This window comes from Anser brachyrhynchus, assembly GCF_964034855.1.
Source record: "Anser brachyrhynchus genome assembly, chromosome: 26".
Lineage (NCBI taxonomy): Eukaryota > Metazoa > Chordata > Aves > Anseriformes > Anatidae > Anser > Anser brachyrhynchus.
Window position 1 is genome coordinate 2,191,094 of NC_137719.1, and position 27,084 is coordinate 2,218,177.

Genomic DNA, 27,084 nt, shown 5'->3' on the forward strand with positions numbered 1-27,084 from the left:
GTTCTGCTGGGCCACCCCAAGCGCATTTCGGGCACCTCTGCTCCCCAAGCCCGGGCATTTCTGCGAGCCCCTCGCTCCCCAGCTCCTCCTCCCTAATCGCCCTGCGATGTGGGAATGCCCCATGCCAGGAGGATTTCAGGGGAAAGCTCAGGAAATCACACCCAGCCGACGGACCGTGGCCTTGGAAAAGCAAAAACTACATCAGTGCCTCGAGCTCGGGATTTACAGACGCGCTGAATTTTACTGGGCAGGGACATGGAGCTGTGATTTCGTACGTGAGACGGGCACGGTCTGGAACGGTGACTCGCAGGTAGCTCCCCAGCAGCTCTCTCTGCTCCAGTGCCTTAAGTGGCATTAACGTCCGCGTTCGGGCATCTGTTTTATGTCCCGGGCTGCGCTCCTGGAGCAGGAGCCAGCACCGCTGCAGGGCTGCGAACCCGGCGTGCTGGGTCTCACGGCCCCGCTGCTCAGGAAGGGGAGCTGTGGGGCAGAGCTGCTGCAAGTCCTGGGTAGCCCCGCACGGCCCTGGCTGGACCCGCAGGCGCTGCCCTCCTCGTGCCCTGCTCGGCTGTCCCCGTGCTGCTGCGGAGCCGTCTGTCCTGGGCCATAACCTGGCGACGGAGCTGTGGTACAGCCACCGGTACGGGTGTCGGTACACCGACTTCGTGGGTTGTCTTAATTAAACACTACGGATTCCACCATTCCCTATTTTTACCCCCAGCACCAGCGTGGAATTGGATTTAACCCCCGCTGTTAACTCTGTATCAGGGGTCCTGCGGTACCCGGGGAAGGTGAGTGCAGGCAGACGTGCCCGTTGCTCTCCGTTACCCCTTCCCCGACAGGTTCGGCACGTTGTGAGCCTGTTAGGGCGACTGGATGCGGCCACAAGCAACGCTGGCGCGTTCAGAGGGCACAGGGGAGGTTGTCCTGGCCCAGCCCTGATGGAGGCGACTTCAGCTAAACCAACGAGGTGACGTTCATCAGTTAAAATCTTGGGGTCAGCAGGGACTGGAGTCGACACTGGACACGGTGCCGTGCCCTGACCCCACGGCGCCGTTCCCAAAGCCTTGCTGACCAGGACCCTGCAGCCACACATCCCACGCTGTGGCCCCTGAGCCCTCCACGGTTGCTCCGGGTGCTCAGGGGGTCACATCCCTGCCTCTACACCCTGCTCCACCCCGTGTCCAGGCAGGTCCCCCGCGAAGCCACCGCACCTTGTCCCCACCCTCCGAATACGCTGACGGCAACGTAACGGTTTGGTGGAGGCCCGGAGAGGTAGGAGCGCATCTTCTCCCTCCGCGGGGCCAGGGATAGCCACGAGCCAAGCTGGGAGCAGCTCGATTTTGGGGGGACCTTCCTGCCTCAAAACCCAAGCCTGGCCCTCTCCCCCTCTGCAAGGAGCCCCCTCGGTCAGAGCCCCCTGGTACGGCCGCGTCTTGTCCCGGGGAGCCCGGAGCTGGACCCAGCGCTGGTGACGTGGACTCAGCGGGGCCGAGCGGAGGGGAAGCATCACCTCGAGCTGCTGCAGCGCTTCTCCCAGTGCAGCCCAGGATGCCGGCGGCCTCCTTTGCCGCGAGGCACATCACTCACAGTCAGCTTGGTGCCCACCAGGACCCCACGTCCTTCTCCGCAGAGCTGCTTCCCAGCCAGATCCAACCGAAATGACTCTGGGGCTGTTCCTCCCCGGGCGCAGGGCCCGGCGTCCCCCCCGCGGAAGGTCAGGAGGTTCCTCACAGCCCATTTCTCCAGGCCGCCGTGGTTCCTCTGGATGGCAGCACAGCCCTCTGGTGCGTCAGCTGCTCCTCCCCATCCTCCGTCATCCGCAAAGCTGCTGAGGATGCACCTGCCCCGCGCCCAGGTCACCGACGAAGGCATTGGACAATATTGGCCCCAGCACCGACCCTGGGGTGGGCCACTAGCGGCTGGCCTCCAGCCGCGCTTTGTGCCACCGACCCCGGCAGTCTGGGCAGTTTTCCTTCCACCTCGCTGCCCGCCTGCCTAACCAGCGCCTCGTCACTTCGTGTATGGGGATGTTATGGTCAGCAGCGTCAAAAGCTTGCTAAAGCGGAGGGGAACAACAGCCACTGCCCTCCTCCTCCACCCTGCCAGCCACCTCGCTGTGCGGGCTGCCAGGTCGGCTGAGCTCGGTGTCCCCGTTGGAAGTCCACGCTGACCACTCCTCGTCAGGTTTGTCCTTGCCTGGAAGAGTTTCCAGGAGGAAATGGGATCGCGAGCCCCGGGTCCTGGCTCCCCGCGGCATCGCCCAGAGGCTCTCGCCTGTTTCCCCAGCAGACGCCCACCTGGGACAAAGGGGAGACCACGGGGGGGACAGGGATGGGGTCAGGGTGCGGGGTCATCCCCTGCCACCACGGGGGGAGGCCAGGAGGGGTGAGGGGACCCCAGCACCCAACCCCCCTCTCCCCCAAGCCCGCCCGGGGCTGCGGCACAGCTCCATGCGCCCGGTGCTGCACGTGGCCGGGGACGCGGGGCCGGCAGGGACACGGGGCCGGCAGGGACACGAGCCGGACTCTGGCCCCATGACGCGGGGTCAGCGGGGCGGGGGCACCCAGGCCACTTCCCCCGGCAGGTGCCACCCGTGGCCCACGTCAGAGGTGGCCCCACGAGGTGACGGCTCAGCCCTGAGCCGCTGACCCGTGCCCCAGCCACGCACAAGCCAAGCACCGGACACGGGCGGGCTCCGTGCCAGCCCCCCAGGCGGACACCCCGGCTTCCTGCGCCGCGCTGACCCGCTGCCCCCGGCCGGCTCTGCCCGCTGGGCCGCGGTTCCTGCCGGGCAAGGGTCGCCCGGACAAGGGAAGGGCCGGGCAGCCGTGGGGCACCGGGCACGGCCTCGAGGGGGGCACCGAGCAACGAGGCTGCATGCACGCGCGTGTCCTCGTGCGCGAGGGAGCAGGAGGCGTGCAACAGCGGCGTGCAAGGACGTGCGCACACACACAGAGCCCCCCCGGGGGGGGGTGCAGAGCCCAGCACCTCACGGCAAAGCACCGGGGGGGGCGGTTTGGGTCCGGCCCCAGGCACCCCGGGGGGCTCCTTGGGGCGGCCACAGCCATCCCCGGGGGGAGGACACGGCGGACACCGCGCCGAGCCGGCGGTCCCGAGGCGGCCGGGGGCTAGTGCCCGGCGGGACCCGTGCACGGGAGCCTCACGGCGGTGCCGGGCGGAGCTGCGGCAAGCCCGGGGCTGTGCCCGGTGCCGCGCCCGGTGCGGGCCGGATCGCGCCGGGATCCCGGATCGGGCCCGGTACCGGGTCGGGGCCGCGCCGTACCGGGCCCGCGCGGCACCCACGTGGTGCCGGCGCGCGCTGCCCACGCAGGGGCGCGCCAAAGCCGCGGGCGGGCCCGGGCCGTTGAGCGGCCGCCGTCCAATAGCGGCTCGGCCCCGCCCACCCGGCGGCCGGCGGGCGAATGGGAGCGCCGGGAGGCTGCGGGCGTCACGGGGGGGGGGCGGGAGGCGCGGCGGTCACGTGGCCTCGGCGGCTATAAATAGGCGGGCGGGCGGGCGGCGGCCCTGGGGGAGGCGGCGGAGCGGGGCCGAGCCGAGCGCGTCCCGAGCCCGCGTCCGGTGCCCGCGTCCCGGCCCCATCCCGGCCCCTTCGGCGCTGTCGGTGAGCGGGCGGCGGCGGCGGGAGGGAGGGAGGGAGGGAGGGAGGGAGGGAGGGACCGGAGCCGGAGGGTTTGGGAGGCATCGGGAGGATCCTGGGGGGAGGGGGGGTTTCGGGGTGGTTTCGGGGTTTTTCGGGGCGGGAGCGGCCGTTGGGGCCGCGCGGTGCCGCCCGCTCAGCGCCCGCCGTCCGCAGGATGAAGAGCGAGCCCGCCCGCCCGCCCTCGCCATGGAGCCCGGCCCGGCCCTGACCGCCCGCGGCCGCCCCGCAGCCGCCGGCGCCCTATAGCAGCAGCCCCGCGTCCCGCCCGCAGCCTATTTAATTTTGTACCGTTATTTATTGTAGCACCTCCGTACCTCACGCTCTGTTTACATCCCCACCTCCCCACCCACCCATCCCCCCGGTTCCTGAGCCCCCCGGCCGTCCCCAAACCACTCGCAGCAGCCATGGATTCGGTCCCCACCGGCGTCACGGCGCTGGCGGAGAGCGGCGCGGTCCCGGCTCCGCTGACGGGCTTCCTCTGGATGCTGGTGCTGGGCTTCGTCATCGCCTTCGTCCTGGCCTTCTCCGTGGGCGCCAACGACGTGGCCAACTCCTTCGGGACCGCGGTTGGCTCGGGCGTGGTGACGCTCCGGCAGGCGTGCATCTTGGCCAGCATCTTCGAGACGGTGGGCTCCGTCCTCCTGGGGGCCAAGGTCAGCGAGACCATCCGCAAGGGGCTGATTGACGTGGAGATGTACAACTCCACGCAGGAGCTGCTCATGGCCGGCTCCATCAGCGCCATGTTCGGTGAGTGCCCCCGCGTGCCGTGCCGCACTGCCCCGCGCTGATGGCTCCGTTCCCCTTACCAGCCTTGTTCTCGCCCTTCAGGATCGGCCGTGTGGCAGCTTGTGGCTTCGTTCTTGAAGCTTCCCATTTCGGGTACCCATTGTATCGTTGGAGCAACGATTGGCTTCTCCTTGGTGGCCAAAGGGCAGGAAGGTGTCAAGTGGTCTGAGCTGCTAAAAATCGGTAAGCGAGGCGATGGCTCCAGACACGGCGTGGCCACCTCCGTGTGTGGCACCAGCACGCGCTGCCACCCTGCGTGCCCAGGGCTTCCCCTCCCAGCAGTGCGGTTCTAATCACACCTCTTCTCTCCTAGTGTTGTCCTGGTTCATCTCGCCCCTCCTGTCTGGCACCATGTCTGCTATCCTGTTCTTCCTTGTCCGTAGGTTCATTCTTCGTAAGGTAAGGATGGTCCAGCTGTGTGTTGTGACAGCCCGGGGCTGCTGGGGGCTCCCAGCGTGCCCATCAACGTGTCTGGGTGGCTTATGTGCGTCAGAAGTCATGCAGGTGCATGGGTTTGGATGTGTGCTTGTGGCGAGCCTTGAGCGGGCGCCCGTCCAGGAGGAGCTGAAGGGACCTAGGGGAAGACGAGAGCTGCACTTGTTCTGTGAAGTGGAGCCCAGGAGATAAGGAGGCTTCGCTTACCTCCTCCAAAACATCTGGGCTGGCAGTGTCCCCTGCCTGGCTGGTGCAGAACCAGCTGCAGCTTCCAAGTAGCAAAGCAGCCTGGAATTGATAAGATCAGAGCTTCTTGTCAGGATTTTCCTTGACTCGTGGTGCGAGGGTGAGCCATGCTGCAGATGAAGGCAAAGACTGACAGCGATGGCTTTGTTTTGAAGCCGGGAGGGACAGAATTGTCCCTGGTGCTGTGGAAACTGCGCTTTCCCCCGGGAGAGGCTGGCTGGGCAGCCCACACCTTCAGGCGGTTCCGTATCACCGTGAAGCAGAGCAGTTTCTGCTGGTTTTATTCTTCTGAAGCCGGGCAGGGTTCTTGCGCCTCTCTAGGTGCTGCTGTACACTGAGAGGCACGACTTGTGGCCGTGCCAATTTGCACTTCCTTCAGCTTGTGTGATCTGCTCTGGCATTAGCCTACAAAGGAACTGCCGCTTCCCGTACGTAGGAGCAGCGTTTCCATCCCAAGCCACCTGCGAGCAGCAGGTCTAAAGCTGCTTCGGGGGGCGCAGGGGCAGTGCTTGGGGCAGCGCACCCTGAGAACGGCACCCAGGGAACCCTGGTGTCCTCTTCCTGGTCACCGTGTGTGCAGTGCCTGGCCTGGGAGCCAAAGTCCAAGCTTGGGGGTGAAACCTGCAGCTGAAGCTCCTCGGGCAAATTGTTCCAGGTTCTTCTCTGCCTTAAAACTGTGCCAGGTGGCAGCAGCCTCCTGGTGGGGCCGCAAGGCTCCAGGGGCTCCGTGGCTGGGCTCAAGAACAAACTTCCCCTGTCTGAAGGGTGTGGAGGTCCAGGAAAAGGGAATTGGCACCCCAAATGTTGGAAATGGGGGTGGCAGCTTTAATTGTCACCTTTTGGAGGTGACAAACCTCCGTGAAGCACGCGACGCTGCCGGTGAGGGACATCCAGCCAGCCGTCCAGGGGAGCCAACTCCAGCATTGTTGTGTAATCAGTTTGTTCTGCGCATTTGAGTTTAATGACTTAAATGAGTTTAGGGCTGGGATCTAACTACTTCTGCTTCAAGAGATGTTAAGATCGTATCGCTGCTGTTTTCTGCCTGGCAACCCTTTAAAACAATCCGGCGTCACTGCTGTCGGAGTAACCTTGCATAACTGGCCTTTGAGAGCCGTTGCCCCTCGTGCTGCCCGTTGTCGAGCGGCTCTGGCACGGAACCGGCTGCTCGCGGCCCCTCGCCGCGGTCGGCAGCGCTCCGTGCGCTTGCATCAGCACGGGACCGGGATTGCCGGGCAGCGGCGGAGATTAAGGGCTCCTGCTGCTGGGGCGAGGGCCTCTCTGCGCAGGTATGAGGCCGAATAAGCTGCTTGTGGGTGGTGGACTTCCTTGTGCAGCCCCAGTCAGCTGGAGAGAGGCGAAACCTTTGTCTGGCAGATGGTTTTGTCTGAAAGCGCCCGGTCAGGTGAAAAATCCTGGGAGGCTGGAGCCTGAGGAAGGGCTGCAAGAGCCTGCGTGTGTGTGCAGGGGGTGCCGGGGGCCCCGAGGTGCCCCCCGGTCGGTGCGAGCGGAGCACAGCGGGGAGGCTTCCTGCAGCTCCTGGTTCTGGCTGGGGGCATGTTGCAGGGCCGAAGGCGAGGGGAGCCTCGCGATGGGGCTGGGGGTGGCCACTCCTCTGCTGCACAGCCCCAGTGGTGCTGGGCTCTGGGTTCCTGCAGCTCCCGACCTTGTCTTGCAGGCGGACCCCGTCCCCAACGGCTTGCGAGCTCTGCCCGTCTTCTATGCCTGTACCGTGGGGATCAACCTCTTCTCCATCATGTATACCGGCGCGCCCTGTAAGTACACGTCTGAATACTTGAACCTGAATTTTGGAATTCTTTACAAAGCCTCCATTAAATGCACGATTTACCCCTTTTTGCTTTTCAGGGCTGAATTCTCCTAGAAGGCGGCTGGCCTGTGCCGGTTACAGAAGGCGGCAGGCTAGCGTGCGCTGAGTTCTGTACTAGATAGTTCCCAGCCAGAGGCCTGCCCAAACTAAACCCCCACAGACCTTTCTCCTTAGACTCCCCGGCACTGGCAGATAACGCGACTTCCCCTTCCTTCTCTAACCTGTGCTAAACTCAGGTACCAGCTGCTGCCGGGAGGCTCCTTGGGCTCCCCGCTCTCCGGTAGTGAGGCTAGGAGCAGGGCCGGAGGCCGGGCGTGGAGCCCGTGGCCTCTCTGTTCACCTGGGCCCTAAGAATAAACTAATTATCCCCGAGACTTCCTGGCGAGAAGAGCTGGCGCACTGCAGCTGGCACCTGTACTGAGAAGAGGAGTTCGTGCTGCAGTTTGAAAGCCCTTTGGGAACACCAAATTGAAATGTTTGTTTGGCTGTTGTGTAGGGGGGACAGAGCCGGGCAGGACGGGAAAGGCACGGCCCCGTCGCCCGCCCGCTTGGCACGGGCGTAATGAGTGGTGTACCCGCAGAGCCGAAAGGCAGGCTGGTGGGGAAAAACACCAAATCATAACTTCCATCAGTCAGAGTAACTCGGCGTGAGCTGTTTTCAGTCTGAGTGGGTTTCCTGTTGTGGAACAGTGGAAGAGGTCATTGGAGGCTGGAGGCTGACAGGAGGCAGAGCTTTTTGAGGCTTTTGAGGGTTTTCTCTGTAAACAGTGCCTGGAAGGCTCGTGAGGGCCATCAGCTCCCTCCCCTTGGTGTGCCCGGTGCGGTGCCCAGCCTGGCAGGCACGGGTGAGGAAGAGGAGGAGGCCGGGAGCCCCAGGGCTGAGAGGCACCGAGGCTTGCCAAGCAGCAGCGCTGCTCCGGGTCTGTTCGCAGCTCGGCCTCCCCAGGTGGATCCGTGTTCAGCCCGAGCGCCTGGCTGGAGGAGGGGGCGAAGCCTCGTGCTGCTCCCTGCGGGGTTTGTAGCCCTTGGCGAGCCAGGTCGTTGGAGGCTGCCCTGGGCTCGCAGGCTAACGGGGCGCGTTACGGTGGTGTGGGCGCTGCCGGTGTGCGGGGAGCAGAGGGCTGCTGGCTGCAGCAGGACGCGCAGGAGCTGAGCCATCACGAGCACTCCGTCTCCTGACGGGTTGCAGCAGACTGAGGTGTAAGCGCCTGCTAAAAGTCACGCTGCGTGTGGGGGAGCTCGGAACTGGGTCACTTAACACCTTGGGTGCCTCTCGGAAGGTTTCAGGCACTCGCGTGGCAGAGACCTCACCTTGGGAGAGGTGCTGGGGGCAGCCCGGCTCTCCGGTGGGAGCAGCCGAGGTCCTGCCTTTGCTCTCCGCCCGGCTTCCCAGCCCGGCGTGCCAGGGGAGGCAGCGCTGCCTGCTGCGGCAGCCTGGCTGCGTTTTTCTGTGACATTGCAGCAAGGCAGGACACGGGGCTGTGCGTGGCGGCAGCCGAGCCGGCTGCGAGTGTTCCTGTTGGCACTCAGGCAGAACGCATGCCGGGCGCTAATCAGGTTTGGCTGCGGGAGGGAGGAGGGAGAGTGTCTGAGCATGTGAAAGAGATTAGCTTTTGGTGGGGGAGACTGTACCCTGGTGGGGCTCCACGTGTGCTAAGCTCTTGGTTTCCGTGTGGTCAGCAGTGGATTTCCCATTAAATTGGAAGCTCGCTGGCCGGCCAGCCCGGGCGTTGCGGGTGGAGGAGCTCCGCACGCCCAAGCGCAAAGTGGTACACGGAGGGGGCTGTGGCCCTGGGGTTTTCAAGATCCGTTGTTTTATTTCCTAGTGCTGGGCTTTGACAAACTTCCTCTCTGGGGTATCCTCCTAATTTCGGCGGGGAGTGCTGTTGTCTGTGCTCTCGTCGTCTGGTTCTTTGTATGTCCGAGAATGAAGAAGAAAATCGAACGTAAGTACCTGCTTCTTTGTGATCCTCTGGGGAAGGGCGCGCTTACTAACAAACTTCCTTTCGCAGCGGGGAGACCTCATTAGCCCCGGGGCTGTTATTAGCAGGGATCCTTAGCTGCAGTTATCGCTTAAGCTGCTCTGCCAGCCCTGAGTCACTGGGTGCATCTCACCAAGCCGTGGGCTGGGCCCTGCGTGCTCCTCGCCACCAGCAGCATCACCTGGGGGCTGCCAAGGCCCCCAAAAAAACCCTCAGAGCAGCGTTTTGCTGTCTGGCAGCTGCTGGGCAGGGGCAGGGCAATCCCGAGCTGTGCTTGGCGCTGCAGCTTGGGGCAGGAGGCAGCGAGGCTGTCAGCTGGCGTAACCTTTAATCCCGGGCATACCTGGTGATCAATCTTTGGCCCGGCAGCTGCAGATAGCAAGTCAGAGCTGCGTAATCTTATGAAATCCTTTCCCCGTGGCTGAAATGTCTGTTGAAAGGCATCCAGAACAGCAGTCCCGGCACCTTTCTAACAGCGCAGGCAGCTCTGAGCTGTGCGGGGTCTCGCACACGAGCTCTGCGTGCAGTCAGCTTCCTCGTTTGATGTAGGTGAGGGGATAGCAAGTGTCCTTGTCAGGCTGGCGTAGCTGGGGTGTGACTAACAGCTTTATGGCTGCCCTTGAAATGCTTCCAGCTGCTGGAGCTTCGCGCAGCTCCTCCCTGCCTTCAGCTGCTGTGTGCGGGGCTGGGGGCTGGGGGGGGGCTTGGTGCCAGGGTGGGCGGCAGTGGTGGAGGTGTCCGGATGTGCCAAGCTCCTGTTTCCAGCCGCTGTTAGCGAGGTTCCCAGCAGGGACAGCCTCAGCTTCCTGGGCTTGGTGAGGCACTGGCTTGGCTCCCCTCGGAGCAGGAAACCAAGCTGCCCGGGGAAGCTGGAGGCTGCTCCTGGCAAGCCGGGCTGTTTGGGTTCGCAGCCCAGCGGCAGGAGCTGGAGCCGGGCCCCCGGCAGCGGGGAGAGGACGGAGAAGTTCGGGGGGCCCTGGGGGAGAAGCTGGGCCCCGTCTGGGTGCTCCCCTCGGCTTCAGGAGCCGCACTGCCCGGGGGTGCTGGCAGCAGGGGAGGGGGCACAGCCAGGCACAGACTGAGACAAACACGGCTTGTTTGTTGGAAGAGGAATCTCTGCCCTCGGAATAACCAGCAACAGCCCCGTAATGGTGCTCGCCACACCCGGTGTGGGTGTGCGGGGGCTAAAAATAGGAGATGAGCTGGCTTGTGACAGTCTGGCTGCTGAGCGTTGGGCAAGGTGCGACTGGTGAGCATTGGGGTGGGAGGGGGCAGCTACCAAAGTTCAGCGCTGGGGAGGCAGAAGCCAATTTGTCTGCCATAAATCTGAGCCTTGAGGGGTGCGGGCTTGCCCCGCAGGCAGCAGGGCAGGTGTGGTTCTGGCAGCGAGCAGGGGCCTTATGGCATCTGCTTCTCTTGGCAGGAGAGATTAAATCAAGTCCTTCTGAAAGCCCCCTGATGGAGAAGAACAGCAGCCTGAAGGAAGACCACGAGGAGCCCAAGGTGCCTCTGGGCGATGGTCCGGGCAATGCCAAGAGCCCCATAGCCGAGGCGGTGTCGCCTGCGCCGCACCGGGTGGCTGTGGAGGAGAGGACGGTGTCCTTCAACCTGGGGGACTTGGAGGAGGCCCCAGAGCGTGAGAGGCTCCCGAGCGTCGACCTGAAGGAGACCAACGTTGACAGTGGTGAGCACTGGAGGGTGGTGGGGGGGGGGGGGGTGCTGGAGTCTGTGGGTCCCTGGGCGCTAATTCCCCCCCCCCCTTTTCCCTCAGCAGGAGCTGTGCAGCTGCCCAACGGCAACCTCGTTCAGTTCAACCAGGCCGTGAGCCACCACATGAGCTCCAGCGGGCAGTACCAGTACCACACCGTGCACAAGGACTCCGGCCTCTACAAGGAGCTGCTGCATAAACTGCACCTTGCCAAAATGGGGGACTGCATGGGGGACTCGGGGGACAAGCCCCTGCGCCGCAACAACAGTTACACATCCTACACCATGGCCATCTGCGGCATGCCCCTGGACTCTTTCCGGGCCAGGGAGGGGGAGTCCAAGGGCGAGGAGATGGAGAAGCTGACGTGGCCCGCGGCGGACACCAAGAAGAGGGTGCGCATGGACAGCTACACCAGCTACTGCAACGCGGTGGCGGACACGCACCCCGCTGCTGACGTGGATCTGAATGCTGCCCAGGTGGAGATGGGCATCGGCGACAGGAAGGGCAGCAGCAGCTCCCTGGAGGAATGGCACGACCAGGACAAGCCCGAGGTGTCCCTCCTCTTCCAGTTCCTGCAGATCCTCACCGCCTGCTTTGGCTCTTTTGCTCACGGTGGCAATGACGTCAGGTCAGTGGGGCTGGCCAGCCAGCTCACCCCTTCTGCTGGCTCTGCGGGGCGGGCGCTGCCCTGCTCAGCTGGTGTGCTAGCTAAGGGTTGCCTTCCTCTTGCAGCAATGCCATCGGCCCTCTGGTTGCGCTCTACCTCGTCTATCAGACGGGCGACGTGGCTACGAAAGTGGCGACTCCCATCTGGCTGCTGCTGTACGGCGGTGCGGGGATTTGCATCGGTTTGTGGGTGTGGGGACGGAGAGTCATCCAGACGATGGGCAAGGACCTGACTCCCATCACACCGTCAAGGTAAGGCAGGGGTGGAACCGCGACCTGCTCCCAGAGCCCTGCATGAGGCGAGAAGGGCTCTTCTAACATCCCTCTAGTGCTTTACCTGGGACACGCGTGGCCCCGTAATGTCTCCCTGCCTGCTGACCCCTGCTGCAGGGGCTGTGCTCCAGCCTGCTGCCCTGGGGGGGTCGGCCCCAGGCAAGGAGCTGGTCCTGCTGTGCAGTATCTGCCTGGGCCCTGTGGGGGGAGCAGCCCCCAGCTATGGCTGGGACCAAATCGTCCTCATGGTCCAGGGGGGCACAGGGGTCCTGGTGCCAGCCCCGCGCCACATTCCCACACCTTTTGTGTCCACAGTGGCTTCAGCATCGAGCTGGCGTCTGCCCTGACCGTGGTGATCGCCTCCAATGTGGGCCTCCCCATCAGCACCACCCACTGCAAGGTAAGGATGAGCCCGGCCTCCTCTGGATCCTGTTGCTAATGGGGGACGGGCTGCTGCTGAGCCCCCAAAACAGAGCCGTGAGCCTCTGGGATGAGGGAGCTGGTGGTGGTGAGGGGCTTGCGCCGGATCCCCCTGCTGGGGAAGCGACATGGGGATGGGACCGGGGGCTCTGGGTGCGGACAGGGGGCTGTGGGATCAGCGTATGGGGCAGCCCCATGGCGAGGACTGCACTGAGACAGGGCCGGCTCCTTGGCAGGTGGGCTCAGTGGTCTCCGTGGGCTGGCTGCGCTCCAGGAAGGCGGTGGACTGGCACCTCTTCCGCAACATCTTCATGGCCTGGTTCGTCACTGTGCCTATCTCGGGCCTCATCAGCGCTGCCATCATGGCCGTCTTCAAGTACGCTGTCCTGGGAGTGTGAGGCGTCTGCTGCTGCCCGTGGCCCCGGGCCCCTCGCCGCTCGCGCTGTGCCTGCTTTCCGCTGCCGACTGCGAGGGAGCCGGGCGTGCTTCCCCGGCACCTCCCGGCGTGCTGTAGGCCTGTCCTCGTCCACGGGGTCCCCTCCGTTCTGCCTAGTGTTGTCACTGAAGTATCTTTTTTTTAATGGTTTTGGCGCTAAGTTTTTAGAAGGGGCGTGCAGCCGTGAGCCTGTGCCTGCCCTAGGTGTGGCTGTCCCACTGCTCTGTAGCTTTAGATTAGCAGTGAGATGGGAGGCCACTTTATTTTTTTATTTCTCATGACTTAATTCAGATCCCGTTGCAGTGATTCCTCCTCAGAAGGAGGACCGGTCGGTGCTGCTGGTCCTCGCCCCGGGCTGGGGGCCGCGGGCTGCGCTGTGCTCAGCTTTGCCTCCATCTGCAGTGGTGACGCTGCCCCGTGTCCCCGTGTGGCTGGGGGGCAGCCCTGGGGCCCCCCCACACCCCAGCCCTTGCTCACTGCTGCTACCTCGGACTCAATAAAGAATTCCTTCGTATGCCAGTGCTGCGCCTCTATTTTTTTTTGGGGGGGGGGGGGTGGTTCTTTGGGGCTGGGGGTGCTTTCCCCCCTATTTCACAGGGCTGTCCCCCCACACCCTGGGTGTGAGCGGGGCCTGTGGCCCTTGATAAGGGCCCCACGTGGCCCCCGCTGTCACGGGACGTGGTGGGGGCTTATCGCAGCCCCGCACCTGGGGCTGACCCCAAATCGTCCCTGGTTTCACTGGGGCTCACGGCCAAGCCTGGCACCAGCCCCTGGGGGGCTGATGTGGGGGCTGGGGGTGCGCGGTGCCCCGTGCTCCCAGCCCCGGGGGTCCGGGCCCCACCGTGCTTGGGGCCTGGGGGGTTTGGGGGGCGCTTCCCCAGGGGTCCCCCCGTTTGGGGCCGGGGGGGGAGAGGCCGGGGGCGGTGCGGGGCCGGGCCTTGACCCCCGGTTAATGATTGCCCGGGGGCACCGGGCTGCCCGCAGCCTCCTGGCGCCGTCGGGGCCGCGGCCGTGGGAGGGCGCCGCTGCCTCGGGGCCGGGGGGGAACCGGGGGCCGTGCCGGGGCCGCGGGGCGGGGGCGGGGCGCGGGGCCCCGTTAAAACGGCGGCGGCCGGAGGCGGCTGGAGGCGGCGGTGATGGGCAGCGAGGGCGAGCGGGGCCCGGGGCAGGGAGACCCCCGGGCGCTGCGGAGGGACTGCCAGCACCGGTGGGGCTGGGGGGGGTAACGGGGGTGCGGGGGGGCTGGAGGGGCTGGGGGAGGATTTGGGGGGGCAAAGCTGGGGGTAGGGGCAGCGGGGATGGGGGGCCCCATGCACTCGTGGTGAGGCCGTTCGAGGGGCCAGCCAAACGGTGGGGGCTCCATGCCCTGCGCCCCCAGCCCCCTGCGGCTCCCTTTGCAGCTGAAAAGCCCTTTTTTCCTACTGAAAAGCCCCTTTTTTTTCTGATGAAAAGCCCCTTTTTCTGCTCTGATAACTCTCCGTGGGGCCCCTTGGCTGGGGAAGGGACCGGGCACCTGCTGCGGGGGTCTGTGCCCCCCCCGCTGCGCTCCAACCCCCCCCAGCGCTGAGCCCCGGTCGCCCCCAGGATCTTCGTGAACCGCAGCCTGGCGCTGGAGAAGATCAAGTGCTTCGGCTTCGACATGGACTACACCTTGGCCAGTGCGTGGGGCAAAGAGGGGGGGACAGAGACAGATTTTGGGGTGCTGCCCCCCCCCCTCAACCCGCACCCACGCCGCCCCCCTGCCCGCTGCAGTGTACAAGTCCCCCGACTACGAGGAGCTGGCCTTCCAGCTGCTGCTGGAGCACCTCGTCTCCATCGGGTACCCCCACGAGATCCTCGCCTACAAGTACGACCCCACCTTCCCCACCCGGTGAGTGCCGGCGGGCTTCGGGGACGGGACCGGGGGGGACATGCGTGTGGCAGGGGCGCCGGGACCCCCCCCCAGTCCCACGCCGCGCTCACGGGGCTCTGTGCCGCAGGGGGCTGGTGTTTGACGCCCTGTACGGGAACCTGCTGAAGGTGGACTCGCACGGGAACCTGCTGGTCTGTGCCCACGGCTTCCGCTTCCTCAAGGGGTGAGTTCTGGGTTCGGGGGGGGTCGCAGGGGTCCCTCGGCGTCCAGGCGGTGAGGTTTTGGGTTGCGGCTGGAGGGGCAGGATGCGGCCGGGTGCCCCCCACACACACACACAGCGCTCAGCGGCTCCGTGCCCCCTCCCCAGGGCCGAAATCCTCCACTACTACCCCAACAAGTTCATCCAGCGGGACGACATGAAGCGCTTCCACATCCTCAACACCCTCTTCAACCTCACGGGTGAGTGACCCCCCCCACACCCCCACCCCCCCCGAGCCCTCCCCGTGGCGCTGCCCCCACTCACGGCCCCTTTCCCCAGCAGAGACCTACCTCTACGCCTGCCTCGTGGACTTCTTCACCAACTGCTCCAGATACATCAAGTAAGAGGGAAATGGGGGGGTGGGGGCAGGACGTGGCACCCCCCAGTGGCAGCCTGGGTGAGGAGGGGGTCTCAGGGGGTCTCCCGTCACCTTCACACTCCATTTTTCCCCCCAATTGCAGCTGCGACACCGGCTACAAGCACGGGAACCTCTTCATGTCCTTCCGCAGCATGTTCCAGGATGTGCGCGAGGCCATGGACCAAGTCCACCTCTCGGTGGGTGCCGCGGGCAGGGTTCAGGGACCCCGTGCGTGGGGGGACCCCACGGCCACGGCTTCACCCCCAGAAGGTTTTTGGGAACGGGGGGGGGGACGAATGTCTGTATCCTGGCACCGTGCTGAGCCCTCACCACCTGTCCCCTCTGCAGGGCTGCCTGAAGGAGAAGACGCTGGAGAACCTGGAGAAATACGTGGTGAAAGACGTGAGTGTCTGTGAGCCCCCCCACCCCAAAGCCAGGCCCCCCCGTGGCCCCCCCCCGGCCCCCAATGCCCTGACTCTGCCCTCGCCAGCCCCGCGTGCCCCTGCTGCTGAGCCGCATGAAGGAAGTGGGGAAGGTCTTCCTGGCCACCAACAGCGACTACAACTACACCGACGTGAGTAGCAGCACCCTCACGTCTATTGGGGGGGGGGGGGCACAGAGCACAGCCCTCCCCCCCGCCCCATCTGCCCTCCTGAGGGATGGTGGCGGTGACCCCGGCTGTCGTTGCAGGCCATCATGTCCTACCTGTTCGACTTCAGTGACGGGAACAAGGTGAGGATGTGCTGGGGGTGCTTTTGGCAGCCCCCCCGCCATCCGTGACCCCCTCTTGTCACCCCTACCCCCACCCCGTACCCTGCTCCCCGGCAGGCCGAGACCCCGCAGCGCCCCTGGCGCTCCTACTTCGACCTCATCGTGGTGGACACCCGCAAGCCGCTCTTCTTCGCCGAGGGCACCGTCCTGCGCCAAGTCAACACGGTGGGGACCCGGCCGCCGCGTGCCACCCTCCTGCCGCCGAACCCCTCGCACCGCGCGGGCACAGCCCGGTGGTTTCGGCGCAGGTGACGGCTCCACCACGGGGCCCCCTTTGCCCACAGGACACGGGGAAGCTGCGCATCGGGACGTACACCGGCCCCCTCCAGCACTGCACCGTCTACTCCGGCGGTGAGTGCCCGGCCGGGCTGCGCGGTCGTGCGGGGACGCGGCAGCGCCGTGCCCTGACGTGTGGCCGGCGCAGGCTCCTCGGACGTGGTGTGCGACTTGCTGGGCGTGAAGGGCAAAGACATCCTGTACATGGGGGACCACATCTTCGGGGACATCCTCAAGTCCAAGAAGCGGCAGGGCTGGCGCACCTTCCTGGTGGTGCCCGAGCTGGCCCGCGAGCTGCAGGTGTGGACGGAGAAGAGCGGTGAGCGGGGCTTGGCTGTGGCCCGGGACCTCCAACCCCCCTCGGTGACAAAAGCAGACCCGGGGACAGCCGAGCAGGGCGGGACGTGTCCCAGCACCCTGCGGTGGCCGTGCCGGGGCCGGGGCCTGTGCTGAGCTGGGCCCTTTGCTATTGCAGAGCTGTTTGAGGAGCTGCGCAGCCTGGACCTCTTCCTGGCGGAGCTGTACCAGTGAGTGGGCACGGGGGGGCTGTGGGTGCGGCACCACGGCGTGCAGGGACCTGGAGGAGACACTGGAGGACCCTCGGGTGAGCTGTGAGACCCCCGCTCAGGGCTTCGCTCCCACCGCAGGCACTTGGACAGCGGCAGCAGCGAGCGCCCGGACATCAGCTCCATCAAGCGTCGGATCCAGGTGACGCCCGGGGCCCCCCATCCCTGGTTGTGCCCCCGCATCCAGCACCCCAGCACAGGGCACTGGGTGCCCTGACCGTCCCGCTGTGCCCGCAGAAAGTCACGCACGAGATGGACATGTGCTACGGGAAGATGGGCAGCCTCTTCCGCTGCGGCTCGCGCCAGACCCTCTTTGCCAACCAGCTGATGCGCTACGCGGACCTCTACGCCGCCTCCTTCGTCAACTTCCTCTACTATCCCTTCAGCTACCTCTTCCGGGCGCCCTCCGTCCTGGTACGCAGCTCCTGCCCCCACGCCGTGCCTCAGTTTCCCTCCCTGCCTTGAGGGGGCTCTGGCGGACCCCAGCCCGTCGGGTGCTGGGCGCCAGCCCCTCTCGCCACCCGTCTCCCCGCTGCAGATGGCCCACGAGTCGACGGTGGAGCACGGCCCCATGGACGCCGGGGAGGTGGGCAAGTCCTGGTGCTGCAGCTGGCCCAGCACCCGCACCCCGATGACGGTTGGGTCCTGTGCCCACTGAGCCCCCCCCCCCCCCCCCCCTGTCTCAGGTCACAGGGGTCCCCCGGGACTCCAGCGGGGAGGAAGAGGAGGAGGAGGAGGAAGAGGATGGCGAGGCCTGAGCCCGCAGCAGCACCGCTGGCTGCCGATCCGGTGGGTGCCAGCCCCCCGAGGGCATTCAGTGGGCCCGGAGGACCAAAGCCGCCTGCAGGACGATCGGTGGCCCCGTCCTGTCCCCGCACAGCGGTGCCCTTCTCCTCTCTTCTGGTTTCACCCTTTATTTATAAAAGGTTCTTTAACTCCTGGCTGAGCTTTATTGGTGTCATAGAGTGGCAGAGACATAAAATCAGTTATGAGGAAAACTTTTGCCCCAGAGCTTGGGAGATGGGAGCAAAGCACGACTCCCAGATCCTAATCCAGCAGCTGGGACTGTGTGCAGGCCCCTGGGCAAGGGGCTGCAGCCCCGAGCCAGCCCCCTCGCTGCCAGCAGGGCCACATCCTGCACCAGGACCTCCAGATACGGCACCTCAGCCATCGAGGCTTCCCAATAAAGATGCTGAGCGAAGCCAGCATCAGCTGTGGTGAGACGGGAAGACAGCGGATGGGGCTCTGCCCTGTGTTTTATGGCGGCAGCACCGTTTCACCCCTCTCACAGTAGGGAAATGGGGCCGTGCTGCCAGAAGGGTCCTGAGCGCACCAACAGGGCCCAACTGCACCCCCTGGCCTCCCCCAGCCCCTGCCATGCATGGAGCTCAGGCCTGGTAAACCCCAAGGACCCCCCAAAAGGAGGCAGACCACCGTCTGTGTATGATAGCTGCCTCCATGGGGGGGCCTGTGCCCAAGCTGCTGCGATCCCTTGGACACCCCAGGACCTCCAACCTCTCCTGGGGACCAGAGCACGGCACGAGTCTGGCACGGTTGGTGCCACCATGTGCGGCTCCAGATGTCCAGGACAGGGTCTGTGCATGCCTCCTGGCGGGGAGGTGTCGGCCAGGTGGGGCACTGGAGCAAAGCCCTGGGGACACCACCTCCTGAAGCACCAGGAGGTGCTGGAGCATCGCAGGGACCCAACAATGTCCTACAGCACTAACCCCAGGGCGTGCATCGGAGTAGAGCCAAGGGCAGCCCCAAGGGCACGGAGCCCAAGCCTCCCATCCCAGACCTCACGCACTACTCACTAGGCCACGCTGCATCTCTGCTGCAAGTTTTTTAGTATTTGAAAACAGTGGAAAAAGGCTAATTACATGCCGCCCCTACGTATTTACATCTGAGAGGCAACAAGGGAAGTGAGTGAAGTAAGTGCTTGACAGCAGGCAGCATGGGGGAGCCAGCAGCCTGCGCCCCTCAGGGAGCACTTCGGGGCTACAACTTCAAAACCTCCACCTCTGCCACCTCCGGCAAAGCCTTGTTTTTCCGGAAAAAGTACTGCGTCTCCTCGTCGTCATCCAGGATTTCATTGAGGGATGACACGACAGGGTCGTGGTCCTTCAGCATCACCGGGTAGCAGCTCACTGCCCTCTCTATCCGCAGCGAGCGCCGCACTGGCGTCAGGAATTTCAGCTCCTGGCCTTCTGGCAGCTCCCTTCCCCTGCGGGGAGAAGAGCCGTGAGGTAAACCCTGCAGGCAGGAGCACTGGCAGGGGGAGAAGGTGCTTGCTGCCGGCAGCGGGCAGCTCCGCTCACCTGGGTACGGATGTAACCTGCAGTTTGATGGAGGAGACGGGCAGGCTGGGCAGGGAGCTCCCTGCCATGCTGGGAGTTGATTCCGTGTGCTGCCTCTCTGCCAGGCAAGGCGCTGTGGGCTCCCCGGGTGCGGGCTGCTCAGCTTTCTCCCCTGACAGGAGAGAGGAAAAGGGCAGCACAGTTATAGAGGGGGCAGAGCTGGAGCGGGCTCACAGCACTGCAGCGCCCTGGCCGCAGCCCAGGGCACCTCGCTAGAGGCGTGCTGGGCCGAGGCCTGGCCCTGGCAGAGGAATCCTGCCCCGCCTCTGAGATCAGGATTCTGGACTTTCACAACGCTCCGTCACCATCAAAGTCAACAGGGACACGGGGCGCTGAGACAGGCTGCAAACCGTGCTGCTTCCCTGCCCGCAGCAGCAGGGAGCCCCAGCCTGCCAGCCGGCCCCTCCGTGCGCGCGTTACCTCCTGGTGGCTGGCCTGCAGTCTTCAGAATATCAAGGACAACTTCTCGGAGCTCCTGGAGCGGCTGCAAGAAAAGCCGAACACAGGTCAAGGCAGGCATGACTCAGGAACAAAGAACAGTCCAAAGAGAACAGGAGAAAAGGTTGCTGCTGCTGCACCCTGTGCTGGAGGGAAAGGCTGACGGCTGCAGCAGTGCCCTTCCCTAAGTCAGATCTGCGAGCATGCTGCGGGGCAGACAGACCCCAGCTGGTAAATCCCACCAGGCATCGCTGTTACACCGCCCAGGCACGGAGCTGCCATCGTGCTGCTTCCAGCCACAGCCCCGGGCGCTCGGCCTCCCAGCCCTCCTCTGGAATCTGATCCCCAAATCTGCCCCACGTCTCGATGCAACTCTGGCACAGGGCAGGGATTGCAGGGAGCCACCGAGGAGAAGCGCGCCCCACTCACGGTAGCACCGGCGCAGACTGCGGCTTCGTACAGCTCCATCACGTCAAAGGGGCCGCTCCGGGCGAGCAGCTTCACTTTGCAGATCCAGAACTTGGCGCATTTCTCTGCTCGGGGCTCGTGGGACAGAATTGCAGAGAACTCCTCTGAGTGGACACCCTGCGAAACCAGGACGAGGTGTGAGGAACGGGGCCACCCACGAGGGCCGGAGCTGCGTGCCGGGAGCTGCCGGCGTGCCTCTGTTCCCCCAGCGCTCCCGGGCAAAAGAGGCAGGGCCTGAGCCTGGATTTTGCTTTTTACAAGTCTCTCGCATGACCGTGGACAGGTAATTTCTCTGCCTCCGTTTCCCCCTCAGTAAAATGAGCACTTGCAGGGGGATGTTGAGGGAGAGGCTCGCCAGCACAGGCACTAGCAGGGCCACTAGCCCCCGGCGCTGGGCTAGCAGGCGGCATTGCCAGGGGCGAAGTCCACCGGGGACACATCTCGGGGTGGCTCACACAGCCTGGGCAGCTGCCGCAGAAATCCTGCTGCAGACCGGTACCGGGACAACAGGGACACACGTAGGCCACGTTACCGGGTGTCACTGTTGTCCTTGTCATCGCCTTGCGTGCCTTTGGCCTATCCCCATAACTCCAGGGGTGAATGAAGCATTAGGACCTTTACTTTTCCCAAGACAAGCAAGAACCCTTGCTCTAAACCCGTGTGCTGCTGGGAGCACGTGGCCCTCATCTCCTGGGATGCTCCAAGGGAAGAGGAGCCTGCTAAAGCTGCCCCTTTCCCATCCACACCTCCTCGATGAGCTTCAGGTACTCAGTTAGCAGGTTGTTGATTTTGTCCAAGTGGAGCTGCTCGGGCTTCTCTGCTTTCTCTTCCTCCTTGACAGTGCTCCAGAAGGGCAGCTTCTTTCTCTCTGGCTTTTTCTGGGGCAGCGTCATAGGTGGCCGTTTGTAGGACTTGCCTTTGGATGCCAACCACTGCTCCAGTTGTCTCCTGTTGAAGGACCAAGGGGTCGCTGTTACCACCACTTTCTGACCCACCGGGCTATTGCCCGTCTTCCCCTTGGATCTCTCTAGCCATATTCAGCTGCTCGGGGAGAACTCTATCCTAAAAACTCATCCGAGCCAGGCCGGGCAAAGCAAACCCGCCCGAGTTTGTGTGTTTTAAAGATTTTTGAACAGGAGAGCAGCTGCATGCTGTCCTCGGGCAGCCACTACACCACTGCCGGCTGCGTTACGTGCAGTAGGGGACTGCTGAACCGCCGGGAGGAAAGGGGAGCCCAGAGCAGCACCAAACCCCATCCTGCCCTCCTCCATCCAGCAGCCGGCCAAGGGAGCCCGGCCCTGCAGGTGGAAGCTGGCTCAGCAGCTCTGTGCTCTGCTGTCCCCTGGAGGCGAGGACGGAGCCAGCCCGAGGCGCTACTCACCTCCGATCCTCAGCCGTCTGGGTCTTGGGGACGCGCCCCGCGTGCACCCCGCGTGCCTGCAGCAGCTCCGGGTTCAGCCTCTCTCTCCTGCTCTCAGCCGCTTGAGTTTTGGGGCTGTGAGGCCGGCCCACAGCGGCTCTCGCTCGGGACGCTGCCGTGTGTCCGCGCGGCGCCTTCACGTCCTTCCTCTCTGCCCCCCCTTTAACCGCGGGCCTTTGCCCCGGCACCAGCTTCACGCTGGAGCTCCTCGTGGACCCCAGGTTTGCGGTCCCCGGGGGCCTGCTGGAGGCTGGAGGCTTTGGTGGAGATCTTTTTGCTTGGGGAGCTCTACTGCAGTGCTGAAGACTTCCCCCCAGAAGCGTGCCAAGTGGCTTTCCTACGGGTTGCCCTGCTGTACTCATTTTTTCATGTTTTACTGCTGGTTTTTTGTGTAGCAAGTTAGTAGAAACAGCAAGAGACTGACGGGGTTGCAACGGTCGGGTTTTGCCACTTGGTTTTTGAGATGCACTCTTTGAGCTTGGCAGGGACTTCCTGAATTTGTCCTGAATCAGCGTTTCCTTAGCCTGGCAGCTATTAATTCTGTCCTTTGGGCCCTGGATGGTGCTTGACACAGTGCCTGAGGTTTGCCTATGAGCCAAGGCTCTCCTGTTCCCGAGACTGCTTCCATCAGACTGAAAAGCTCTGCTCTGCACAAGGTTTGTAGGTGCTTGTGCTGAGAAGTTCTCTTTGTTGCAGTCTAGCTGTTCCTGCAGGCCCTCGCTCAGTGACGAAGGTGCCCTGGGAACGGGGCGGCCACGTGTGGTCTCCTCAGTCCCTCCTGGGTTTAGGGAACCAGAGGCAGAAGCTGGGAGCCTCCCTCTGGGCTGTGTAGAAGGGTTCACACCCAGGACAAGCCCCAGGGACAGCTTTGTGCTCTTCCCCGGCTGCTCTGGATGTACCACGGCTGCTCCCCGGGATGCACTTGAAGATTTCTGCGGGGCAGCGCGGCCACCCAGCCGCGTGGGTTTGGAGGAAAGCTTGCCGTCCCTCTGAGCGTCCTTCGCCACGTCCGGGAGAGCATCCCTCTTGTTCCTGTTAGCCTGGAGAGACAAGGCCAAGCTCAGCCCCAAAACCAGCAGGGCCCAGAGGAGGGCTCAGACCCCAGCAGCTCGCTCCTGCCCCGGCCCTGCCAGCCCAAGGGGCGGCAGCGTCACGGCGGCTGCCAACACAACACCCGCCAGCACCCGGATGAAGGGCAGGTCCCTCGGACTGAGTTCCTCTGCAAAATAATTAGTTGTCTTATCGCCAGCTGTTTAGCAACGTGTTGGCTGCAGCTCGCTGGGGGTCAGGAACTCGCTGTCCTGGTTTGTGGACCCTGTTCTGCCTGGACGTGCTTCAAGCGTGAAATATAAAACCAGACTGAAAAGATTTCTCTTCTACTTACATGTTCTGGTTTAGAAACTGGTTTTAGGAGTGGATCCAGGCGATTAATCTGGTCATTTAAATAGGGCCTGCAGAAAGGCAAACAAGTTATCAGGGTATCCAGCAGCTCTTCCAGAAGAGGTTCAATACCTGAAACACCCGCAGTTGTTTCAGCAACCGGAGCTTATGAGAAGCCTTTCGAAATCAAAAAGCTGCCAAGGAAGCCCCACGTCACATTTCTTTTTCTCCCGTGCGGCAGCGGAAAAGCGGCACAATAGGCTGACACCCGGGGCTGTCACACAGCTCACGACCGCCGCCGCCGAGAAAAGCCATCAAAGCGCTTCCTGCAGCCGAGGGGCCGGGCAGGCAGGATGCGACGGGCTCGGACAGCTCGTGCCGCCCCTTGCCCAGCTGGGACCCCATTTCCCCGGCCCACGGCGGCGCCTCGGAGCGCGCCAGCACCCGCTGCGAGCCCCTCAGCAGCCCACCCGCTGGCAGCAAACAGGAGCACGGTCCCCAGCGCCCCGTGGTCCTCAACGGGAGCCCGCTGACAGCAAGGAACAGCGGGGTTCTCCCAGCCTCCGCTCCCGCAGCTGGCTCGGGAACTGTAGTGGTTTTACGTGGCAAGGTTTTGGTAGCAGGGGGCCATAGGGGTGGCTTCTGTGAGAAGGATCTAGAAGCTGCCCCATGTTTGGTAAGGGCCCCGCTGCTGACCAGAGCTGAGCCAGTAAGTGATGTTTGCGCCTCTGTGAGAGCATGTTTAAGACAGGGAAAAAAAAAAACACCAAACACCGTGCCACACAGCAGCTGGGAGAGTGAGAGGAGTGAGGAACAGCCTTGCAGGCACCAAGGTCAGTGCAGAAGGAGGGGGAGAGGTGCTCCAGGCGCCGGAGCAGAAGTCCCCTGCGACCTGTGGTGAGGACCATGGTGAAGCAGGCCTTCCCCCCACAGCCCATTGTGTACAACAGCGGAGCAGATTTCCACGCTGCAGCCCGTGGAGGAGCCCACGGCGGAGCAGGTGGATCTGCCCTGAAGGAGGCTGCGGCCTGTGGAAGACCCCCGCCGGAGCAGATTCCAGGCCGGAGCTGCAGCCCGTGGAGAGGAGCCCACGCAGGAGCAGGGGACCTGGCAGGAGCTGCTGCCCGTGGGGGATCCAGGTTGGAGCCGTGTGCTCCTGGGGGATGGACCCCGTGGTACGGACCCATATCTGGAGCAGTTCTTGAAGAGCTGCTGCCTGTGGGCAGCCCCCGCAGGATCAGTTCGGCAAGGACTGCATCCCGTGGGAGGGACCCCACAGCACAGGGGACGAGAGTGACCGAGAAGGAGCAGCGGAGAAGTGCTACAGACTGACCATTACCCCCATTCCCCCGCGCCACTCGGGGGGAGGAGGTGGAAGAGGGCGGATGGGGGGGAAGGTGCTTTTGGTTTCTTTCCTTTGTTTCTCACTTCTCTAGCTTGTTAGTAATAAGTAAGATTTATTGCTATCTCCCTATGCTGAGTCTGTTTTGCCCGTCACAGTAATTACTGTGCGATCTCCTCGTCCTTACCTCAACCCTTGAGCCCTTTTCATCGTATTTTCTCCCCGTTCCTCTTTGAGGAGGGGGAGTGAGAGAGCAGTTGTGGTGGAGCTCGGCCGCCCACCCGAGTAAAACCACCACGGTCCTTTTTGGCACCCAGCGTGGGGCTCGAGGAATTTGAGATAAGGATGATAGTTGAGAGAAGTAACGGGCAAAACATGGACCGGATGATTGTTATGAATATAAAAGTCGTGAAGAATTTAAGAAAGCAGTAACTGTGAAGGAATCTGTTTGGTGTTAGCGTGGTGAAGGGACGAGGGGTGGTGTGTTGTGGTGGAGCTTGGCAGCCCACCCAAGTAAAACCACCACAGGAACTCAGCCCAGCTGTCAGGCGATGCTGGCGCCCATGCAGACACCTCACTGCAACAGAAGAGCCCGGAGAGTTAGAGTACTGTCCTCTGCTCTGCACCAATTGCGTACTATGCCATTAAGAGAGACCCTGAATTTGGTTTCTATTCTATTTGTGGTGTTTTTCAGAGCCTGGCATCAGGGATTGGTTCACTCTTTCTGGTCCCTGGCCCTGCTTCCCTTTGTCTTCTCCCCACGGAGAAGTTTTATGGCTCCCTTTGCACCACAACAGCACGAGGAATACCGCAGCAGAGCCTCAACTGCTCAGCAGTTCCAATTAAAAGCTCTGCAGAGCGAGGCCTTGCTGCCTGCAAGGGGCTGCTTGTGGCAGCGCAGCAGCACAGCCTGGCTTCTGCGGCACCGAGCCCAGCAGCAAAGGGGCCGCCCAGCCAGGCAGCTCGCTTAAGAGGTCTGGGGGTCACACTTGACTATTTGTGTGCTTTTAAGTGCACCAAAAAAGCCCCTTCCTAACCCTGGCCTGTCCCAGAAGGCTGCCAAAAGCAGCGCTTGAACTCGGACGACCCTTTTTCAAGACCCAGCAGTGCCTTTGCTGCAAGAAGCCGTGCTCAAAACCCGAGATAAGAAGGTTTGGTGGAGGCTCAGAAGATGCCCAGAGGAGACGTTTCCAGCAGGGAATGTCAGTGCTGAGACCATGCCTGTGCTCGTGCTGCCAGGGAGAGCACAGCAGGGGTGCTGAGGGGCCGGAGCTGTCCCAGGCCACCCTGGCTGGGGGACGAGGCCATTCCCATGAGGGAGCCGTTGCAGCGACAAGGCAGAGGCCGGCTGGAAGGCCGCACACCGCGACTTACTTCGTGTTCGGCTGTTTCAGCTTTCCTGTGGCTGCCAGGTACTCCTGGAGCTGCCTCCTGCGCTCGTCTGCAAAGAGATGGTAGGAAATGATCAGGAGACGGTTAGGGCCTGAGGGAACGGCGCGAAGCTGCGATGCGGGAGGTTCGCGCTGGATGTCAGGAGAAGGCTCTGCACCCAGGGGGTGGTCGGGCGCTGGCGCAGGCACCCCAGGGCAGGGGTCACAGTGCTGAGCCTGCTGGAGTTCAACAAGTGTTTGGGCACTGCTCTCAGACACGATTTGATTTTTTGGGGGATCCTTTGGGAACCAAGGAGCTGGACTCGACGATCCCTGTGGGTCCCCTCCAACTTGGGCACTCTGTGACTCCGTGAAGACACGGCACGCACAGCCCCCAGTCCTCGGAGCGCTGTTTGAACACATTTTTTTGCCCCGTGCTCCCCGCGGGGCCGTTCCCAGCCGCCCCAGCAGCGTCCCACAGCGCTTCCCCAGCCCGCCAGCAGACACCAGAGCTCCGCGGCCCTCACGGGGCTGCTCCAAACCCGGCTGGGCTGCAGGAGAGGGCGGGCGCCGCCGGCCTGGTTTTGCTGTGACGAGTAACGGCGCTCTGCAGGCCTTCCTCACAGCGAGGGCCCGGCACAACCTTCCCTACTGCCCCTCTTTTTCAGGCTCGGCTGCTGGTTTTCCTTTGCATCAGCTTCTTCGTGAGAGTTTAAGGGTTTCTCTAGGTTTGCCGGGGAGCCCTCACCCCCTCTGCCAGACCCCGGTGCCGGACCCTGCCCCATGGGGGGGGGGGGGGGGGACACCCTGCCCCACGCCCAGCAGCCGCCCCGGGACCCGAAGGCGCCCGAAGATCCCCGAGGGTCCCCGAAGATGCCCGAACGCCTCCGAGGATACCCGAAGGCTCCCGAAGGTGCCCCCACAGGTGCCCGGGGACCTCCGAAGGTGCCCGAAGGCCCCCGAGGATACCCGAGGGCTCCCGAAGGTGCCCCCACAGATGCCCGAGGACCTCCGAAGGTGCCCGAAGGTGCCCCAGAGATGCCCGAACGCCTCCGAAGATGCCCGAGGACCCCCGGCCCTCACCCTGCTCAGCCGCCGCCTGCGCCATGTCCGGACCCCGTCCCGCATCACCCGGCCGCCGCCCCTAACCGCCGCCCGCCCCGCGCTCATTGGCCGCCGCCTCCTTCGAATCACCTAATGAAGAGCGCCGCAGGGGGCGGGCCTCGGGGGGCAGGGGGCGGCGATTGGCCGAGGCGGGAGGCGGGGGGCGGTGACGGGAGGAGGCGGGGGGCCGGGAGGGCGGGGCCGGGAGGGGGGTGGGCGCGGGGACCAATGGCGGTCGTTTGCATTAATTAGCATATATTAGGGGAGGGCGGGGCCGGGGGGCGGGGCGAGGGGAAGGGGCGGGGGCTGGGCGCGGGACTGGGGCTGGGGCTGGGGCCGGGGTCTGGGGCCTGGGGCCTGGGGCTGGGGTCTGGGATCTGGGATCTGGGGCTGGGGCCGGGGTCTGGGGTCTGGGGCCGGGGTCTGGGATCTGGGATTTGGGGCTGGGGCCAGGATCTGGGGCCTGGGGCCTGGGGCCTGGGGCCTGGGGCTTGGGGCTTGGGGCTGGGGCCGGGGTCTGGGATCTGGGATCTGGGATCTGGGGCTGGGGCCAGGATCTGGGATCTGGGATCCGGGCCTGGGGCCTGGAGCCAGGATCTGGGATCTGGGGCTGGGGCCAGGATCTGGGGTCTGGGGCCTGGGGCCTGGGGCCGGGGTCTGGGGTCTGGGATCTGGGATCTGG

At 64.1% G+C, this 27,084-nt stretch overlaps 3 protein-coding genes across 7 annotated transcripts; 2 read left to right on the forward strand and 1 right to left on the reverse strand.

Moving 5' to 3' along the window:
* The first annotated feature begins 3,522 nt into the window (after nucleotides 1-3,522).
* Nucleotides 3,523-12,955, forward strand: SLC20A1 (solute carrier family 20 member 1). Of its 3 annotated transcripts, none has more exons than XM_080568167.1 (11): nucleotides 3,523-3,625; nucleotides 3,818-4,411; nucleotides 4,493-4,633; nucleotides 4,764-4,849; nucleotides 6,807-6,903; nucleotides 8,783-8,902; nucleotides 10,362-10,622; nucleotides 10,710-11,274; nucleotides 11,379-11,564; nucleotides 11,901-11,985; nucleotides 12,242-12,955. In XM_080568167.1, exons 2-11 carry the CDS (start codon nucleotides 4,069-4,071, stop codon nucleotides 12,401-12,403), a joined length of 2,046 nt encoding a protein of 681 aa, XP_080424293.1. In that variant the 5' UTR covers nucleotides 3,523-3,625; nucleotides 3,818-4,068; the 3' UTR covers nucleotides 12,404-12,955. The 3 variants fall into 3 exon arrangements, with proteins under 3 accessions (XP_080424293.1, XP_080424295.1, XP_080424294.1); XM_080568169.1 differs by having other exon boundaries at nucleotides 10,713-11,274; XM_080568168.1 differs by having other exon boundaries at nucleotides 3,531-3,625; nucleotides 3,968-4,411.
* A 553-nt stretch (nucleotides 12,956-13,508) lies between these two features.
* On the forward strand, nucleotides 13,509-17,464 carry LOC308182872 (cytosolic purine 5'-nucleotidase-like). Of its 2 annotated transcripts, none has more exons than XM_080568173.1 (18): nucleotides 13,509-13,648; nucleotides 14,026-14,099; nucleotides 14,194-14,311; nucleotides 14,421-14,516; nucleotides 14,661-14,752; nucleotides 14,835-14,892; nucleotides 15,014-15,107; nucleotides 15,259-15,312; nucleotides 15,401-15,484; nucleotides 15,601-15,642; nucleotides 15,739-15,846; nucleotides 15,966-16,032; nucleotides 16,106-16,276; nucleotides 16,433-16,484; nucleotides 16,605-16,665; nucleotides 16,761-16,937; nucleotides 17,062-17,109; nucleotides 17,210-17,464. In XM_080568173.1, exons 1-18 carry the CDS (start codon nucleotides 13,578-13,580, stop codon nucleotides 17,279-17,281), a joined length of 1,539 nt encoding a protein of 512 aa, XP_080424299.1. In that variant the 5' UTR covers nucleotides 13,509-13,577; the 3' UTR covers nucleotides 17,282-17,464. The 2 variants fall into 2 exon arrangements, with proteins under 2 accessions (XP_080424299.1, XP_080424298.1); XM_080568172.1 differs by having other exon boundaries at nucleotides 14,835-14,889; nucleotides 15,005-15,107.
* An 889-nt stretch (nucleotides 17,465-18,353) lies between these two features.
* CKAP2L (cytoskeleton associated protein 2 like) lies at nucleotides 18,354-26,480 on the reverse strand. Of its 2 annotated transcripts, XM_080568170.1 has the most exons (9): nucleotides 26,382-26,478; nucleotides 25,303-25,369; nucleotides 22,591-22,657; nucleotides 21,168-22,246; nucleotides 20,533-20,734; nucleotides 19,748-19,903; nucleotides 19,301-19,364; nucleotides 18,842-18,992; nucleotides 18,354-18,747 (listed from the first exon to the last, which is right to left on the reverse strand). In XM_080568170.1, exons 1-9 carry the CDS (start codon nucleotides 26,404-26,406, stop codon nucleotides 18,522-18,524), a joined length of 2,037 nt encoding a protein of 678 aa, XP_080424296.1. In that variant the 5' UTR covers nucleotides 26,407-26,478; the 3' UTR covers nucleotides 18,354-18,521. The 2 variants fall into 2 exon arrangements, with proteins under 2 accessions (XP_080424296.1, XP_080424297.1); XM_080568171.1 differs by lacking the exons at nucleotides 20,533-20,734; nucleotides 21,168-22,246 and having other exon boundaries at nucleotides 26,382-26,480.
* Nucleotides 26,481-27,084: the final 604 nt, after the last annotated feature.

Excerpts from the sequence above, each read along its gene's own strand:
- LOC308182872 (XM_080568172.1), top strand. The coding sequence starts at position 13,578 with ATGGGCAGCGAGGGCGAGCGGGGCCCGGGGCAGGGAGACCCCCGGGCG. Across the intron at positions 15,108-15,258 it reads TGGACCAAGTCCACCTCTCG|GGCTGCCTGAAGGAGAAGAC; the intron begins GTGGGTGCCGCG and ends TCCCCTCTGCAG. Across the intron at positions 15,313-15,400 it reads AGAAATACGTGGTGAAAGAC|CCCCGCGTGCCCCTGCTGCT; the intron begins GTGAGTGTCTGT and ends TGCCCTCGCCAG.
- CKAP2L (XM_080568170.1), bottom strand. The coding sequence starts at position 26,406 with ATGGCGCAGGCGGCGGCTGAGCAGG. Across the intron at positions 19,904-20,532 it reads ACCTGAAGCTCATCGAGGAG|GGTGTCCACTCAGAGGAGTT; the intron begins GTGTGGATGGGA and ends CTGGTTTCGCAG. Across the intron at positions 18,748-18,841 it reads CAGGTTACATCCGTACCCAG|GGGAAGGGAGCTGCCAGAAG; the intron begins GTGAGCGGAGCT and ends TTCTCCCCGCAG.
- SLC20A1 (XM_080568167.1), top strand. The coding sequence starts at position 4,069 with ATGGATTCGGTCCCCACCGGCGTCACGGCGCTGGCGGAGAGCGGCGCG. Across the intron at positions 4,850-6,806 it reads GTAGGTTCATTCTTCGTAAG|GCGGACCCCGTCCCCAACGG; the intron begins GTAAGGATGGTC and ends CTTGTCTTGCAG. Across the intron at positions 10,623-10,709 it reads GGAGACCAACGTTGACAGTG|CAGGAGCTGTGCAGCTGCCC; the intron begins GTGAGCACTGGA and ends CTTTTCCCTCAG.